Source organism: Mustelus asterias, chromosome 7 (assembly GCF_964213995.1).
Source record: "Mustelus asterias chromosome 7, sMusAst1.hap1.1, whole genome shotgun sequence".
NCBI lineage: Eukaryota > Metazoa > Chordata > Chondrichthyes > Carcharhiniformes > Triakidae > Mustelus > Mustelus asterias.
The window spans coordinates 86,367,215-86,386,890 of NC_135807.1; the positions used below are offsets into that span (position 1 = coordinate 86,367,215).

Below are 19,676 nucleotides of genomic sequence, written 5' to 3' on the forward strand. Positions count from 1 at the left end.
TCCAAACCGCGCATGTGCGGCCCTTTCCCCGCTGACACGTGTGGGCAGCCCAAAGTTCCTTGGGACTCGGAGATGACAACCACGGAGCTGAAGATGTACCTGCGCAAAAAGCAAAATCACAAAGGGTACAAAAACTCTGGGAAAAGTGAGGGAGACAGAGAGAGGTCGAAAAACAGAATGCAGGGAGAAGTAAAAAAGAAAGTTCCCATAAGTGAAGAAGACAAAGGTAAGAAATAAGAACCAATAAAGTTAAAAGGAGAAACAGGCTCATTTAGAGAAAGTGCTATGAGCAGCTGTCCTTAAATAAGGTGGATTCAGGAGAGGTCAAAGAGACCCCCAGAAGAAGCCCCAAAGATCCAAGAAGGCAATTGAAGATTGGAGAACTCTGCTGCGTGGCATTAGGGCAAGGATGCACCTTTGGAGGAGTAGTTTTAGGCTTGGCATTGCCAAAGAGCTGAAATCGTGCTTGTAAGTTGATGCTTCAGGGCATTTGTGTAATGTGGTGTGTTTGACAACATTACACAAATGCCCTGAAGCATCAACTTACAATCATGAGTTTGGCCACTTAAGTTCTTGAAGAGAAGTGAAGAATCCCACTCTGATTCAGATGTAGCCAAAAGAACAGAACCTCAGGAGAAAAAAAGCAATGTTCATACACAGACAGTAAAGTCATAGCTACTCGGCCTTTGGATTTTCATGGCCCTGTCTCAGAATGCCTAATTTGAAGGGAGAAGCTCCCAAACAATGCAATGGAACCAAGTAAATTGAAGTGCCATTTCAACACAAGACACATTCACTCTCCAATAAGGATATGCAGTATTTCAAGTGCTTGAGAGAACAAAATGTAAAGTAACATATAATGTAATGTGTGCGGGCTTCAGAGAATGCACAGGAGACGAGTTATCTGGTGGCTGAGCTCATAGCGAAATCAAAGAAAAGCCACACACCATTGCCGAAATCCCAATTTTGCCAGCATGCAGAAGTATTGAGAGAGTAATGTTGGGAGCTGATACTGCCAAAGAAATCAGTAAAGTTCCTCTTTCTGATAGTATAATCAAGCAGCGTACTGACAAAATGCAAGTTTATATTGAACAGATACTTCAACAGAAATTAGAAATGAGTGGAAAATTTGCCCTGAAGATTGATGACTCCATGGATATTAGTGGACACTGACAGCTCTGAGCCAGTGTCAAGAATGCTGAGAATGTCTTCTTTTGGGAAGAAATACCTAATTATACGACCGGAGAAGAAATCTTTTGTGTCACAACTGCTCATCTGGAGGGAAACAATCTGAACTGAGCCAAGCGCAATACATTCTGCACTGACGGAGCAGCTTCTATGGTGGAAAAAGGACAAAGGATTTGTGAGGAAGGTGAAAGAAAAGAATCTTGACGTCTAGATCAACTGCTGTATCCAAAATAGTGCCATCTGCGTTAACTGCAGTTAGACTAAAAAGTGAAAATAATGAAATATGTGAAGTCACATAGAAAAAAGGAGTAGGCCATTCAGCCCTTCGAACCGGCTCCACTATTTATTATGCTCATGGCTGATCATCCAACTCAGTAACCTGTTCCCATCTTTCCCCTATATCCTTTGATCCCTTTAGGCCCAAGAACTATATCTAACTCCTTCTTGAAAACATACAAGCTGGAATTTTACTGTTCCACCTGCCATGGGAATCGGAGTGGGTGAGTGGCAGACCATGGAAAGGTGCATTGACCTCGGGCAGGATTTTATGGTTTCGGGATAAGTGAGGCTGTATAATGCTGCGCACAATGCTTTGGCCTCAACTGCTTTTTGTGATAGAGAATTCCTTAGGCTCACCATTTTCTCGATGAAGGAATTTTTCCTCATCTCAGTCACAAATGGTTTACCCCATATCCTTATATTGTGACTCCTGGTTCTGTACTTCCCCGCCAGCATTTTGGACTCAGCATTTTCCCTAACACTGACATCATGATGACTGTCTACAATTTCCTGTCTCTCTACCTCCCTTTAAATAGTCGGGTTATATTAGCTACTCTCCAATTCATGAGAACTGTTCCAGAGTCTATAGAATCTTGGAGAATGACCACCAATGCATCCATTACTTCTAGGGCCACTTCCTTAATGACTCTGGGATGCAGATTATCAGACCCTGGGGATTTATCAGCCTTCAATCCCATTAATTTCCCCAACACCATTTCCCCACTAATACTGATTTCCTTCAGTTCCTCGCTCTCACTAAACGGTATGTTCCCCAACATTTCTGGTACCTTATTTGTATCCTCCTTTGTGAAGACAGAACCAAAGTACATATTTAGTTGGTCAGGCAGTTCGTTGTTCCCCACTATAAACTTTCCTGTTTCTGACTGTAACCGACCTATATTTGTCTTCACCAATCTTTTTCTTTTCTTGTACCTATAGAAGCTTTTAAAGTAAGTTTTTATGTTCCCCGCAAGCTTACTCTCGTACCCTATTTTCTCTTTCTTAATCAATCTCTTTATCCTCCCTTGCTGAATTCTAAACTGATCTCAATCCTTAGGTTTGCCGTTTTTTCTGGCCTATTTGTATGCCTCTTCCTTGGATTTAATACGATCTCTAATTTCCCTTATCAGCCCTGGTTTGGATACCTTTCCCATTTTCTTTTTGCACCAGACAGGAATGAACAATTGTTGCATTTCACCCATGCGCTCTTGAATGTTTGTCATTGCCTAGCCACCGTCATCCCTTTAAAGTAAGTCAACTCATGCCTCATACCATCATAGTTTCCTTTATTAAGATTCAAGACCCTTGTTCAGAATCACTCTCCATCTTGATGAAGAATTCTATCATATTATCCCCATATTATCCCTCATCCCCAAGGGACCTCAACCAATCAGATTGGCAATTATTCATTTTTCATTACACAATACCCGCCTGTTTTTTAGTTGGTTCCTCAACGTATTCGTTTAGAAAACCATCTCGTACACAATCCAGGAATTCCTTCTCTACGGTATTGTTAATTTGATTTACCCAATCTATATGTAGATTAAAGTCACCCATAATTACAGATGTTCCTTTATCATATGCATCTCTAATTTCCTGCTTAATGCAACATCATCACTACAGTTTGGGGTCTATATACAACCCTGACTAATGTTGTTTTGCCCCTTGGTGTTTCTCAGTTCTACTCATACAGATTCCACATCATTGGAGCTAATATCCTCCCTCACTAGCGTGTTAATTTCCTCTTTAACCAGCAATGCAACCACACCACCTTTTCCTTCCTAAATACTGAATACCCCTGGATGTTCATGTCCTTTGAAATTGCTCTTGTTTACTACTTTGTGAAGGGATGGGAGCCGAGTACCAGGGTTTGCTCATGCACACATAGGTGTGATGGCTGTCGCAAGAAAAGATCCTCTCTCATGTTAATAAGCTCCATGACGCGCTGGAAGAGTTTCTGTTCTGCAAGATGTGACGATATTGTGCCTTTAAGAAATGTATTTTAGTCATGTTTCTGTGCTGAATGTGTTTACTAGTTTCTTCCATTTTATTGGAGCTGTTTTGTCTCAATCCAGAAGCACTGTATTGTTATTGCAGCAACATAATTGATCTTAATTGATGCAGTGTTTGTTTTGATCTGAATTAATGCAGGGTTCTGTTGTTTTGTGTTTTCCCCTGGGATATTGCAGAGTGGAGCTTGATTAGATTGACTGACAAGCAAGGTCATATGAATGGGTACAGCTAGGCTTTCACAGAGAATTCAAAGCAGAATGCTTTTGGGATTTTCAGAGAGAACTCAAAGCAGTTTGTTTTTGGAGTTTTCTTCCTTAGTTAAAATGTAACTGGTTAGTATGAGATTTTAGCATATAGAGTGTGGTAACTGAAATAGAATACAGATACCTGATATCTGGGCAAGAGTCATTCTGTATTTCATCAAGAAAATATTAAAGGCAACTTCAGTGACTGAGTAATTTTCTCTGCATCTCTTACTCTGTCTGAAGTGGAGAATGGAATCTGCCAAGAAAGAAGCCTTTTCCTCTGAGTTTCTACTGTCCAGGGGTGGAGCATTCTCTGGAAGTTGCTGTATGAGAATTGGAAGTCAGGTGTCTGTCTGGATCACTCTCCAGAAGTGTAAAAAGTGCTAACAGGTTCTAAAGAAGGGATTTATGTCTGGGGAAATTGCTAAATTGGAACAATAGAGATAGCTAGCTATTAAGCATTATACTTGTTTAAGTATTTTACTTGGTAAAAGTCATGCTAATTCTTTTTGTTAAATTCTAACTGTGTTCTTAAATAAAGTTTGTCTTAATAAAATCTTCCAAGTGGGTCACTTGAATCATACCTAGAGTGAAACACCTTATGCTCATCTTAATGCCAAAACCAAATGTAAAAGTTAGGGTCTGGGTTAACTTCATAAAATACCTTGGAGTTTCTGTTCAGTCAAGGCTTCAAATCAAAACTAGCAGGAAAAAGTGGCAAATGGGTCGACTGAGATGTTCAAGCTGGCATCATCAAATCCTGCTGGATAAATGATACTCAACCCCATCTCTACATATCTTAAAAAACTACAAGAGAAGTTTGAATCTTCCTCTTCATGAGTATGGAAGACTTTGAGTGAGTACATGACCTATTTAGTTCACTTTCTTTTGAATCATCAAAGACATTGTAATTAAAAGAACAAGAGGAATTTCCAGAGCTCAGGATGAATTGGACACTGAATCTGTGTGATGATACTGTGCCTTTTAGAAATATATTTATATCATGTTTCTCGTGAGGGGTATGTTTAAAATTCAACTCTGGTTTACCTGGTGCCAATCTGTCTGCAAACCATGCAGGAGAATAATTGATCCTAGATAATGGGGTGTCTTTTAATCTGAGCTAATGTGTTTTTGTTTATTTTTGGTTTTCCACTGATGTTTCAGAGTAGGGCTTAATTAGGTTGATTGACAAGAGACAGAGCCATGTGAATGGGAGGAGCAAAGCTTACAGGGAAAAACTAGTCTAGTTTCTGCTTGGGTCTGCAAGGAGCAGGAGGTGTCTTTCTCTCTCTCTCTCTGGGGGCTGCTGTTTTGGAGCTGTCAGAAGGCAGGGGTGTCCAAAGGCTCTAGGACTATTAATAAGTAAAACACGTAGCCCATATTGTTTGCTAATTGATTTTGAAGAGGAGTTTACATCTATGAGGAATATTGTTTAAATTGGAATTAAGAGAGATAGGTTAGCAGTTACACATTGTCATATTTAAGTATTTAAATTCGTAAAAATTAAGCTAATTCATTCATTATATTTAAACCATTGTTCAAATAAAGTTTGATAAAAGCTTCCTAATGTGTCAATAGAATCACACTTGGAGTGAAACACCTTATCCTCACACTAATGCCAAAATAAAAGAAAAGTTGGGGTCTAGTCTAAGTTCCTAATATACCTTGGGGTTTCTGATCTGGTCCCTGAGTTTTCAGAGATGCCTCGTGACACATTTTGGTTGCTTGCATGACAAGACTATCTATCCATTTCAGACTGTGCTATAGCAGTACCCTTACCATTTCTGGCAACCTACCTGTGCAAGGTGGCATTCACAACACTGGCTTATATAAAAAAAAACAAAGCACGGAATGCCTGTCAGTGGAGCAAAACCTGCGAGTTGCTGATGCACTGTTACCAGTTCCTGTGTTCAGAGGCAAGCCCAGGTGTCACACTAATGTTGTTGGTAAGAGGCTGCTCACAGCATTTCCTTCATTTATGACCTTTCACATTGAGAAATGCAGACTTTAAAAAAAAACTAAAAACAATTGAAATCTTTAATGGGAAACACTTTTAATTTGTGTACATTTTAAATAAATATTTTGTATTTGACATGTAACTGGTGATAAAGTTTCCATCGTAAACTTCTTAAATGGTTGAACATTGTATTAGATGGTAGCTTGATGTTTTTAGGAGGTTTTAAAGATAAAAGGCTTTTGCTCGAGGGTCATTCAGTTGGAGAAAATAGGCGTGCCTCAAATTCTTTTATAGTATCAAAGTGTGCCATGATGTATAAAAGTTGGGAACCACTGCCATATATAGTAAGGTAGCTAAAACAAATCGGAATGAGATTAGAACCTGATAACAGAGGTCGCTGTGACTCAGTGGGATTAATTTTCACCATCAACCTTTGGGCAGCAAGTTGGAGGAATGTATTGACCATCCATTGTAGAATTCTAATGGGATGGAATGAGGAGTGTTCTAGAATTGTTGGACAATCTGCCAGCTGCCAGGTTACGGCAGAGGGAGAGGTAAAAATTACTCAGTCACTGAAGTTGCCTTCAATATTTTCTTGATGGAACACCGAATGTCTCTTCCTCAGATATCAGGTTCCAATCTGTATTCTATTTCAGTTACCACACTCTATATGCTAAAATCTCATGCTAACCAGTTATATTTTAAGTAAGGTAGAAAAGTACTCCAAAATGAAAACCTTGGCACATAAAAAAATCTTTAGTTTTGCCATTTGAAAAGGACATTTCTATTTAAGACCATAAGACATAGGCTGAGTGGCCTAATTCTGCTCCTATTGAGTCTGCCACACCATTCAATCATAGCTGATATTTTTCTCATCCCCATTCTCCTGCCTTTTCCCCATAACCCCTGATCCCCTTATTAATCAAGAACCTATCTATCGCTATCTTAAAGACACTCAATGATCTGGCCTCCACAGCCTTCTGCAGCAAAGAGTTCCATAGATTCACCACTCTCTGACTGAAGAAATTCCTCCTCATCTCTGTTTTAAAGGATCGTCCCTTTAGCCTGAGGTTGTGCCCTCTGGTTCTAGTTTTTCCTACAAGTGGAAACATCCTCTCCACATCCACTCTATCCAGGCCTCACAGTATCCTGTAAGTTTGGCTAATAATCTATCCGTTGCTATGTCCAATTCCACAATAATAGAACAGATTTTGAGTTAAAGCACAAAAATCCTTCAGAAAATCCAATTTTTTTGCTATAAACTTATAGGCATAAATTAGATCCATTGACTTGTGTTGCATCGGGAATTTCTATGTTCCCGCATATTTCCACATTTTCACTCCTCCTGCTGCTTTTCCCCATGCTTCAACACTCATATGCATACACAAATGGTATTAAAAGGGTTAAGAACTGCTATTAAATTTGGAATTATGTACACACAATTATTACACATTGCATCATTACAACGCTAAATATTTTGAATCAGAAAATCCATCATGGAACATACACATCCCTGGCTACATTTGGATTTAGAAAGCAGGTTGTCCTTGCCCTAATCTGATACAAACCCAGTAACTGGAAATCACTTTGGCAAAGTGTCAAATGCTGCCATGATTTTCTGATCCTCAATTATGGCGATTTATATAATTGCCGTAAATGATGACTTGGAAAATCTATCTTTCTATTTCTTAATTAAATATCAGAGACCCTGTGCATAGATAATCACCTTTACAAACGATGCACTTATGTTTCTGACTAGCTAGGAGAACACAGTAAGTCTAACAACACCAGGTTAAAGTCCAACAGGTTTATTTGGTAGCAAAAGCCACACAAGCTTTCGGAGCTCCAAGCCCCTTCTTCAGGTGAAGGGGCTTGGAGCTCCGAAAGCTTGTGTGGCTTTTGCTACCAAATAAACCTGTTGGACTTTAACCTGGTGTTGTTAAACTTACTGTGTTTACCCCAGTCCAACGCCGGCATCTCCACATCATAGCTAGGAGAACCCATGATCTGACATTCCGTTTTGTCCTTTTGTGTTATGATCTATAAGTTTCCACCGGTTCAAGGCTCCTGTCGCTAAAATTATCTGATTATAAATTACAACCAATGTTTAAAATGAAGGTGCATATGGAAAAACAGTCACATTTGCTCCTAAAATAGATATAAGAAATATTTTCCATGAGAAAGTCAAATTAAGAGGTGTCGCCCTGGTTTATGTTGGAACTTTGCATCAGAGCATTACAATAGTCATACAAGCTCAAAGTGATCTAAAAATTATTAGAAGATTTACAATCTATGAAATTCTAGATGATGGCGGTTTCATTATTTCTTACCTCTTCTTTAAAGATCTTTGCCTGTTCTTCACAACCAGGGAGTGTCTGAACGAAGCTGGCTACCTGAAAAAACAAAAAGAACACACATTTTTAGAGACATGAAAGAAGTTGTATTCATCTTGTAATTTTCTCGTCTTCAATGTTTTCCAAAAGGCTTTACAGCCAATTAAATACTTCTGAAGTACAATATTTTTACAAAGTACTTTAAAAACCCAGATTTTCATATTTAAATGCTGTATTATTAGATGTATTATAAATTTTAAAAATTAGTAAATATACATTGAATGTTACTATACTATTCTAATGTTTTTGCTGGTGCCTGGGGTCACATTAATTTTCAGGTGTTAAGATGGGGTCACACTGGAAAATAGTATGGGAATCACTGATCTAAGGAAAGGGAACTGTTAACAAGATGAGAGAATATTGGGGCCAGAAAGGGAGGTAAATTTAAATATTTAATTCAGATCCTGAAAATAAGAGGGCGAGATCTCCCAGGGTTATGTTGGTACAGAGTGGTTGGGGTGGGATTAGGGGAGAGAGACCGGAAGGGGTTGGAGATCAAGATGGGGGTGGACATCAGATTGAAAGCTGTGTGTCTCTCTCTCTCCATCTGGTTTTGGAAATTCTGCTGGTTAGCTGAAAGCAAGGTTACTTGCTTTCCTGGAGTAGAGAATCTGCTGTTGGTGGCTTGATCAGAGTCTCTCCCTGGCGTTCTGGAAAGCTGTTCTGACTTCAAATTGTTCTGAGGGTATCCAGAGGGCTGCTAGCAGTTACAAGCTGAGAAGTCAGGGTTTCAGTTCTCCAACCAAAGGACTCAGTTCCAGTAACACGCGAAGGTTAGTCTTTGCTGTGTTAAACTTGAAAAAAGGGTTTTCTTTGTTTATGGGGAGTTTTGTTTGATTGGATCATCTTAAGATATATTTGTGAAGAATTATACATTATCGTGGTTGTTTTATTTTTGTTTGTAATTGATAAAGGTTATTGCTAATTTTCTTTCCATACATGTTAACTATATTCTTAAATAAACTTTGTTTGATAAAAGCTCCCTAGTGGGTCATTTGAAGCATATCTAACATATATCATGCTTATCCTAGCCAAACTCAAGGTACAAAACTTATAATCCAGGTGGGCTCCATAAAACACTTTGGAGTTTCTGACCTGAACAATAACACGATAATTGGTAATATGTGGATTACCAGATCCAGCAGGGAGCAGAATTCTTCTCGGAGGTTACAGGTGTCTGGCACCGAGGGAAGTAACAATATGAGCGTCTGGCAGGTCAAGGGAATTCAGCTCTGCCTGCATACCCTGTTTTGTGTGTGGTCCCTCCTGTGAGCTGCATCACTCAGCTGCTCCGCTTGCTTATGTCCAGCAGCAATTCAGTCAACAGCGTGCAGTTACTGCTGGTGCTGATCATATTGCTTTGTGTTTGAGGTCCAATCTAAGACAACCAAAGTGCTGCCCATCTTGATCTGATTGAGAACTTCCAAAGTATAGAAAGTAAACTCTTAGCAAAAGTGCCGTGAACAAACCCTTCCCCGTGAGTAGGCAAGGAAGCAGCTGTGAGCACTGAGTATCTATTGGATTATCTGTGTGATCTGTATGTTGTTGTAGGCACACCCTGACTTCAAAGGTGAGTTTCAGGAAGCCTGGGAATCCATGGGTATGCCATTTACTCGAGGGAATTACACACAATCGATATAACGCTCATGAGTTAAACATGGAGGTTAGTGGGTCGGAGCTTGGTTCCAAAATCATTCACATTTTGCCAACTAGAATATCTCACCCGTACCTAATCCCATGCACTCTTTCATGTTAACATTCTCATCTAAGTCTCTGGGGACACCTGGGGGATTAGGAGATCATTACAAGTCAGTTAATATTTGGATGCTTCCCACCACTTTCCAGGCCCAGTTACCACCTTCCATGTGGTGTCTCAACGGTTGTTAGGGCTACAGGACAAGCATGTGCCTGTAAAAAAGAAGGATAGGAAGGGTAGGATTAGAGAACCGTGGATAACCAGGGAAATTGAGGGACTGGTCAAAAAGAAAAGAGAGGCGTATGTTAGGTCCAAGCAGCTAAAAACGGAGGGAGCTCTGGAGGAGTACAAAGAAAGTAGGAAAGTACTCAAACGGGGAATTAGAAGAGCAAAAAGGGGTCACGAAATGTTCTTGGCAGACTGGATTAAGGAGAATCCCAAGGCATTTTATTCATACGTTAGGAACAAAAGGGTTGTTAGGGAAAAAATCGGACCTCTCAGGGACAAAAGTGGGGACTTATGCTTGGAGCCCAAAGAAGTAGGGGAGATCCTAAATGAATACTTTGCGTCGGTATTCACAAAGGAGAGGGATGTGTTGACTGGGAGTGTCTCTGAGGGGAGTGTTGAACCGTTGGAGAAAATCTCCATTACAAAGGAGGAAGTGTTAGGTTTGTTAGAGAATATAAAGACTGACAAATCCCCAGGGCCTGATGGAATCTATCCAAGGCTGCTCAGGGAGACGAGAGGTGAAATCGTTGGGCCTCTGACGCAAATCTTTGTCTCGTCACTGGACGCAGGTGAGGTCCCAGAGGATTGGAGGATAGCCAATGTGGTCCCGTTATTTAAGAAGGGTAGGAAGGATAACCCGGGTAATTATAGGCCGGTGAGCTTGACGTCCGTGGTGGGGAAGTTGTTGGAGAAGATTCTTAGAGATAGGATGTATGCGCATTTAGAAAGGAATAAACTCATTAACGATAGTCAGCATGGTTTTGTGAGAGGGAGGTCATGCCTCACTAACCTGGTGGTGTTTTTTGAAGAAGTGACCAAAATGGTTGACGAAGGAAGGGCCGTGGATGTTGTCTATATGGACTTTAGTAAAGCGTTTGACAAAGTCCCTCATGGTAGGCTAGTGAAAAAGGTTGGATCTCATGGGAAAAAGGGGGAGGTGGCTAGATGGGTGGAGAACTGGCTTGGTCATAGAAGACAGAGTGTGGTAGTGGAAGGGTCTTTTTCCGGCTGGAGGCCTGTGACTAGTGGTGTACCGCAGGACTCTGTATTGGGACCTCTGCTGTTTGTGATTTATATAAATGATCTGGAAGAAGGAGTAACTGGGGTGATCAGTAAGTTTGCGGATGACACAAAACTGGCAGGACTTGCAGATAGTGAGGAACATTGTCAGAGGCTACAGAAGGATATAGATAGGCTGGAAATTTGGGCAAGGAAACGACAGATGGAGTTCAATCCTGATAAATGCGAAGTGATGCATTTTGGTGGGAATAATGTAGGGAGGAGCTACACGATAAATGGAAGAACCATAAAGGGTGTAGAGACGCAGAGGGACCTGGGTGTGCAAGTCCACAGATCTTTGAAGGTGACGTCACAGGTGGAGAAGGTGGTGAAGAAGGCATATGGCATGCTTGCCTTTATAGGACGGGGCATAGAGTATAAAAGTTGGGGTCTGATGTTGCAGATGTATAGAACGTTGGTTCGGCCGCATTTGGAATACTGCGTCCAGTTCTGGTCGCCACACTACCAGAAGGACGTGGAGGCTTTGGAGAGAGTACAGAGGAGGTTTACCAGGATGTTGCCTGGTATGGAGGGGCTTGGTTATGAGGAGAGATTGGGGAAACTGGGGTTGTTCTCCTTGGAAAGACGGAGGATGAGGGGAGACTTAATAGAGGTGTATAAAATTATGAAAGGCATAGATAGGGTGAACGGTGGGAAGCTTTTCCCCGGGTCGGTGGTGACGTTCACGAGGGGTCATAGGTTCAAGGTGAAGGGGGGGAGGTTTAACACAGATATCAGAAGGACATATTTTACACAGAGGGTCGTGGGGGCCTGGAATGTGTTGCCGGGCAAGGTGGTGGAGGCGGACACACTGGGAACGTTTAAGACTTATCTAGACAGCTATATGAACGGAGTGGGAATGGAGGGATACAAAAGAATGGTCTAGTTTGGACCAGGGAGCAGCGCGGGCTAATTGTTCTGTGTTTCTCGTTTCAAGGCTTCATTCTATGATCATCTTGCTGGTGCCAGTACAGAGCGAGACTGCGGATAGTTGGGAACCTGTCTCGGGGGCAGGGAATTCATATGGTGTTCGTGGAAGTGGAAATGAAGAGGGTTGGGAAGCATTTTCCGATCAGGGCCAGTGTGATCTCCTGGACTCGTTTCGATCGCCTCAGGGGGTCGGAGAGGAATTTCCCAGATTTTTTCCCCCCATATTGGCCCTGGGGTTTTCACTCTGGGTTTTCGCCTCTCCCTGGAGATCACATGTTCTGGAATGGGGGGGTGGGGGTGAGTAATAGGTTGTGATGAACAAAGCATCGTAGCTGTGAGGGACAGCTCGGTGGATAGGATATTAGTATGTAGATAGGCTGGAAAAGTGGGCGGGGATCCTGGATTCAGGATTCAATCCTGGACCGGGGAGCGGCGTGGGCTTGGAGGGCCGAAGGGCCTGTTCCTGTGCTGTATTGTTCTTTGTTCTAAGTGATGGACAGCAGCAAATCCACTGGGGATCTGTGTCATCATTTGCCTGTGGCAGGTGAAGAAGGAGCAAGCACTGGCACTCCAGACAGAGAGATCCCAAAGGAAAAGGCTTCTAAATGTCCATATATTTCCAAAGCAATTATTTCCATTTATCTCATTTGTAACATCAGAAATCCAATCTATAGTATTCTGGTAACTGTCCAACTTTAGCTGTGTTAGAATGAAGGCCACTATCTTGCCATATATTCAGTAACATGTCTACTGTGGCTGTGGAACAACTGGGCCTGGTCTTTACATGTTAAGTATGTTAAATATGTTGGTCCCGTACTACAGGATCCATTTTCAGTTTCATTTTGTCCTTGAGTTTGCACTGTGCAAGTATTAGCTTACAAAGACTTAATTTATTTGCAGGTAATTGCTTTGCTAGTTATTTTAAAGAAGACATTAACCCTGGGTCACCTCCATTATATAATTTCACACCAGACTGAAGTTTGCATATGACACTATAATTGCAGCCTGCCGCAGAGGGGACTTTCTAGGAACTTGAAAAACTTATTTTCCCATCTTTCTGATGTTGTGAAAGAGCGGGGTTCCCATCCTCCGAATATTAACTACTTGTCACCTAGGGAATAAAGCCCAGGGAGTATTTACCGAATACAAGTCCTTTGACACAGTCAGCATAACCAGCCTAATAACTCAGTGACGGAATCTCAGACTGTTGTCTGTAGTGTAACTACTAAGATACTAATGTAATCTGACAATGTCTGCACAATCCTCAGCTTGATGTTAATGAAATTGACAACAGTACCTTCTACAAAAATTGCCATCAGCTAATGATATCATGTAGCAATTGAAATATCCCTCAGATTAGTGTCAAAATGTCAAACTAATATCTCGGACTTTTTCCAATTTGCTAATATCATAACATTTTTCAGAAACTAATAGACATTAGGGCGGCACAGTAGCACAGTGGTTAGCACTGCTGCTTCACAGCTCCAGGGACCTGGGTTCGAATCCCGGCTCGGGTCGCTGTCTGTGTGGAGTTTGCACATTCTCCCCGTGTCTGCGTGGAGTTTGCACATTCTCCCCGTGTCTGCGTGGGTTTCCTCTGGGTGCTCCGGTTTCCTCCCACAGTCCAAAGATGTGCGGGCTAGGTTGATTGGCCATTCTAAATTGCCCCTTAGTGTCCCGGGATGCATAGGTTAGAGGGGTTAGTGGGTAAATATGTAGGGATATGTGGATAGGGCCTGGGTGGGATTGTGGTTGGTGCAGACTCGATGGGCTGAATGGCCTCTTTCTGCACTGTAGGATTCTATGATTCTATAACATGGTAGGTTGGATTTTAAGTCAACGATGTGTTGGGAGCATGGGGTCAGGCAGTGTTCGGGAAATCCAGAAGTAAGTGCAGCATAATGTGTTTTGTTTTAACCCGTCAGTGCAATAACATATGATTTCTAGTTTTGCCGGCCAATTAATGTCAGCAGCACGATGATGACCCACATGGCACAATTTCAAATCTGCTCTGACTGTGAGTGAGGTGGGTAGAGGGACTGACCAGAAAGTAGTGGAGGAGCCTCATTCAGACTTTGCAACTATCAAACAGGTTTGAGGTGCTGGCAACCTTAGAGACCCAACCTATGGTGACTGTGTGGATTTTGCACGTTCTCCCCGTGCCTGCTTGAGTTTCCTCCGGGTGCTCTGGTTTCCTCCCACAGTCCAAAGATGTGCAGGTTAGGTGAATTGGCCATGCTAAATTTTCCTAGTGTGTATGTTAGGTGGATTAGCTATGGTGGATGTGCTGGGTTGCTGGTATCGGACAGGGCAGTGGGCCTGGGTCAGATGGTCTCAGAGGGTTGGTGCAGACTTGATGGGCTGAATGGCCTCCTTCTGCACTGTAGGGATTCTATGAAACTGTATGGACGAAAGTGGGGTCTGCAGGGCGAATAAGCTGGCTGACCATGGAACCGTGGTACGTGAAGCTGTTCATGCAGGGGGAGCAAAGAGGAATGTAGTGATAGTAGGGAACAGTATAGTCAGGGAGATAGACACTGTCCACTTCAGCCGAGTGCGAGAGTTCAGAAGGCTGTGTTGTCTGTCTGGAGAGGAACTTGAAGTGGGGGGGGGATGAATCCAGTTGTTGTGGTCCATGTAGGTATCAAGGACATACTTAGAACTAGGAAAGAGAAGAGGTCCTGCATAGAGAGTGTGAGAAGCTAGGCACTAAATTAAAAAGCAGAACTTCAAAGGCAATAATCTCCAGATTATTACGTGAGATATGTGCAAATTGGCAGAGGGTAAATACATTTAGAAAGATGAATGCGTGGCTCAAAGGATGGTGTGGGAGAAGTAGGTTTCAGTTTGTGGAGCACTGGCATCAGTACTGGGCAAAGTGGGGGCAGAACCCATGGGATTATCTACACCTGAACCATGCTGGGACCAGTGTTCTAGCGAACTGCTAACTAGGGAAGTAGAGCAAGTTTAAAACGAAGTAATGGGGATAAGGGATCAAATTTTGGAAGATATAGGAAATCAAAGAGTGGAAACAAGTCAAGAGAGAGAGGTATTAATGTGGGAAAGAGAGGAAGGGACAGAGATTATAAACCTAAGAGTAAATCTACAGATAAGGCTAGAGATTACAAAAACAATACCAAGGGGTAGTATCTTACCTCATTTGTCCCGAAACCGTAAAATCCCGCCCGAGGTTAACGGACTTTCCCATGCTCCACCCTAATTTTACCATGGCTGGTAAAATTCCTGCCAAGGTGTTTAATGTGGAGAAGTATGAGATCATGCACTTTAGTAGGAGGAATCAAAAGGCAGATTATCTAAATGGAGAGAGACTGCAGGTGAGTGAAGTACAGAGGGATCTAGCTGTTCTGATGCATGAATCACAAAAAGCTATCAAGCAGGTTCAACATGCCGTTAAGAAGGCAAACAACATTTTGACCTTTATTGCAAAGGGGTTGGAGTGTAAAAATAGGGAGGTTTGTTGTAATTGTACAAGGTGTTGGGGAGGCCTCACCTGGAACACTGAGTACAGTTTTGATCCCCTTACCAAAAAAAGGATATCGTAACATTGGAGGCAGCCCAAAGGAGATTCACCAGGCGAATTCCTGGGATGAAAGGATTGTCCTATCAAGAGAGACTAAATAATCTGAGTCTTTATTCCTTGGAGTTTAGAAGGGGGAGGGGTGACCTTATTCAAACATACAAGATCCTGAGGGGGCTTTACAGGGTAGATGGTGAGATGTTTTCACTAATGGGAGAGTCTTGAACAAGGGGACATAGCTACAAGATAAAGGACCGGTCACTTAAAGCTGAAAAATTTCTTCTCACAGAGGGTGGTGAATCCCTGGAATTCTCTGCCCCACAGGGTAGTGGAGGCTAGATCATTAGAAGTATTCACATTGGAGGTGGATAAATATTTGATAGATCGAGGAAAGAGGACTATGGGAAATGGCACAGAAAGAGGTCCGGTCAGCATAAATCAGCCAGGATAATACTGGTAGGCCACCAGGCTTGAAGGGCCTGGTGGCCTACTCCTGCTTCTTTGATTTAATTTATTCTTGTCATATGTATTGGGATTTTATGAAAAGTATTGTTTCTTGCACACAAAACAGACAAAACATACCATTCATTGAGTACATAGGGGAGAAGGAAAGGAAAAGATGTAGAATATAGTGCTGCAGTTACATATAGTTGAAGAGAAAGATCAGCTTAATATATAATAGGTCCATTCAAAGGTCTGATGGCAACAGGGAAGAAGCTGTTCTTGAGTCGGTTGGTACACATTCTTAGACTTAACATAGTGCAAACTGAAGAGATCAAGCCTCTGAACTTCCAAAGTGCATTTTTAGCACAAGTACTGTAAACAAATCCTTCCTCACAATTAGGTAAGAAAGCAATTGTACTGAGTGCTTATTGACATATTTCTGTGTCATGGCTTTAGCCCCACTCAATTGCTCCTGTCTTCTCGTCTCACTTTCACCAGCAAGTTCCAAGAAGTCTGGGAAACCCACTGACCTAAAGATTAAACTGGATGACCCACGTTAATTTTGCTCTGAGTGAGTGATTAACTTACTGAAACTGACAACCTGCCTCTCCCATGGAGTTTTGCACATGCAGGCTCATACGGAGTTAAATTTGGATGTTGTTGTGTTGGAGATGGCTTTTCAGCTTGCTCTTATTGTTTTTGGATTTCACATTTCACCCGCACTCAAACTCATGCACTCACTCAAATTCAAATTCCCACAATTATGCAAGTTGCATATTACTTACTTAAGTCCTTATTGGATCCTAAGAAGAACCTGCATTTCATCAATATGTTGACATGTGCCATTATGGATTACAGAGTAATGATATTTTTGTTGAGACGTTAGCATATTTAAACATTCCATATTTAGCTACAAACCTTTGTATTAAGCATAAGGTGGTTGCATACCAGCCTTTAAAAAATGTTTTGGAAGCTTTCAATTTCAACCTGGGTTTGTAGATGCTGCTAATTTAGAATCAATGAACATTTACAGCAGCCATCCAGCCAAATCCCACTTTCCAGCATTTGGTCATAGCCCTACAGGTTACAGCACTTGAGGTGCAGATCCAGACACTGCCCAATCCACATTCAAAAATGGGATGGGGTAGTAGCAGTTTGAAAATAAAGTCATTATGTTCTCACTTACTTAACGGTGCTGTTATTTGTGGTGTAATTTTCAGGCAGACATGAATCTTAGTCGTGATCCCCTGCTTGAAACATGTAAGCAGGGTCAAGTGACAACAATTGGCCCTTTTTCACCTGTCCTGCCAGACTATCTCAATTCCCACTCCTGTTCACCAGCCATTAGTCAAGAGGCGTCTATTTAGAACAATAAATATATACTGGATCCTCAACTGCTTTTTTCTATATAGCATGTGGGTTTTCATATGGCTAGTCCAGTTCAGTTTCTGATCAATGGCTGATAGTGTTATATTTACTTGCAAGAGTAAATCAAGACTTAGTTCAATATCTCAACTGAAAGATAGCTCCAACAATGCTGCCCTCTCTGAATAAGGCACAGAAGTGCCCAGTCCCAGTCTAAATTAAGTATATGATTACTGTTGCACCAACCACAACTGAAATACATTGTTGGAGTTTTACGCCTCTCACACCCACCCCGGGAATAGGCTAGCAGGCAGTGGGAGATGGTTGTCTTGGGGGTGGTGATGCCATGTTGTTGCACACCAACTTCTGCTGGTATTTTAACAGCAATTGGGGAGGGGCTGGATAACTCATCCTGGCTTGGACCAATTGTGAGCCTTAAGAGACCAATTTGGCCAGTAGTTCTTCTTCCCAAATGGGGTAGAATTCTCACCCGAGCCAACTAATGGACTGACTCAACTCTGGGCTTCCTAGCCACATTGTGGCAGACTGCCACAGCCACCATGTAAAATTCTGTCCATTGTATAATGTGTGACGTAAATGTCAGTATTGTAAACGCAGACTTCAATTTGAGTGAAGGATCCTTCATAATGTACCATCTGTGGGATTATGCTTTATTATATAAGTATCTTTGGACAAATGTCTGGGACATATTACACAATCTAAACTGTGAAGTGAGAGCTGCCTGTCGCTGTTTTTTTCAAATTAAGTCTAGATACTAATTCAAATTATATCAGCATTGTATTTATCACAGTGAGAAAAATGTATATTGTCTGAAGCATGTGTATTTTTTGGATCAATCACGAGCAATGAGTGAGGATTGTAATGTCATTTTTGTTTTCTCATGTCATCATTTCTCATTAATTTATCCGTCAATTTGAAGGATGTATTTCCATGGTACTTGGGTTTCTACAGTAAGAAGTTTAACAACACCAGGTTAAAGTCCAACAGGTTTATTTGGTAGCAAAAGCCACACAAGCTTTCGAAGCTCTAAGCCCCTTCTTCAGGTGAGTGGGAATTCTGTTCACAAACAGAGCTTATAAAGACACAGACTCAATTTACATGAATAATGGTTGGAATGCGAATACTTACAACTAATCAAGTCTATATGGATTCTATCTTGGTTTCCAGGCTGCGGCGTTTGCTGTAGAGTTGGTGTATGAGGTGGTTGAGGAGGGTGAGAGAGGTGCGACGGCAAAGTCTCTCAGCGTAGTCTGTGTTATAGGTTGACCTGATGTCAGTTTCTGATCAATGGCTGATAGTGTTATATTTACTTGCAAGAGTAAATCAAGACTTAGTTCAATATCTCAACTGAAAGATAGCTCCAACAATGCTGCCCTCTCTGAATAAGGCACAGAAGTGCCCAGTCCCAGTCTAAATTAAGTATATGATTACTGTTGCACCAACCACAAATAGTTGACCTGAAAGGTCAACCTATAACACAGACTACGCTGAGAGACTTTGCCGTCGCACCTCTCTCACCCTCCTCAACCACCTCATACACCAACTCTACAGCAAACGCCGCAGCCTGGAAACCAAGATCGAATCCATATAGACTTGATTAGTTGTAAGTATTCGCATTCCAACCATTATTCATGTAAATTGAGTCTGTGTCTTTATAAGCTCTGTTTGTGAACAGAATTCCCACTCACCTGAAGAAGGGGCTTAGAGCTTCGAAAGCTTGTGTGGCTTTTGCTACCAAATAAACCTGTTGGACTTTAACCTGGTGTTGTTAAACTTCTTACTGTGTTTACCCCAGTCCAACGCCGGCATCTCCACAACTTGGGTTTCTGCCAGGAAGAGAATTTTGTTCTTCTTCTGGCATGTTTGACAATGGTTATGTTGCTCCATGTCCAGAGAATTCAGTTTTGGTTCTTTTATCACTTGGACCATAGAAATCCATCCTTTAGCATTAGCAGCAGATTCAGATTACTAAAACATGTTGGGCGAGATTTTCCGGTCGCATCCGTCCCGAGACTGAAAATTCCCGCCTGAGGTCAACAGACCTGTAAATGGTTTGCCAACTCTTCCGTCACGCCCACCACGATTCCCGTGGTAGGCAGGAATGAACAATTTACCCCGTTGATTTGAAAGTAGACATAAGCTCATAAACTGAAGTTGCACTCACATTCACTTTCTCGGGCAGCCCAAAATACTTTGCAGCCAATGAATTGCCTTTTGAAAAGTAGTCGTTGTTGTGTAGGCAAACACTGTTGTCAATTGGAGCACAGTAAGTCCCTCAACTAGTAATTAGATAAGTAATCACATTAACTGCCATTGGTGC

General features: G+C 41.8%; 1 protein-coding gene across 3 annotated transcripts in view; it reads right to left on the bottom strand.

Annotated features, from left to right (window-relative positions):
* The window catches only part of LOC144495835 (lethal(3)malignant brain tumor-like protein 4), a 316,415-nt gene that overhangs the window by 11,623 nt on the left and 285,116 nt on the right, over positions 1 to 19,676 (bottom strand). For all 3 annotated transcript variants that reach the window (XM_078216430.1, XM_078216429.1, XM_078216428.1), the window contains one exon: positions 8,013 to 8,075. In XM_078216430.1, coding sequence (XP_078072556.1) covers positions 8,013 to 8,075 — 63 coding nt within the window. The remainder of the gene's footprint in view (positions 1 to 8,012; positions 8,076 to 19,676) is intronic.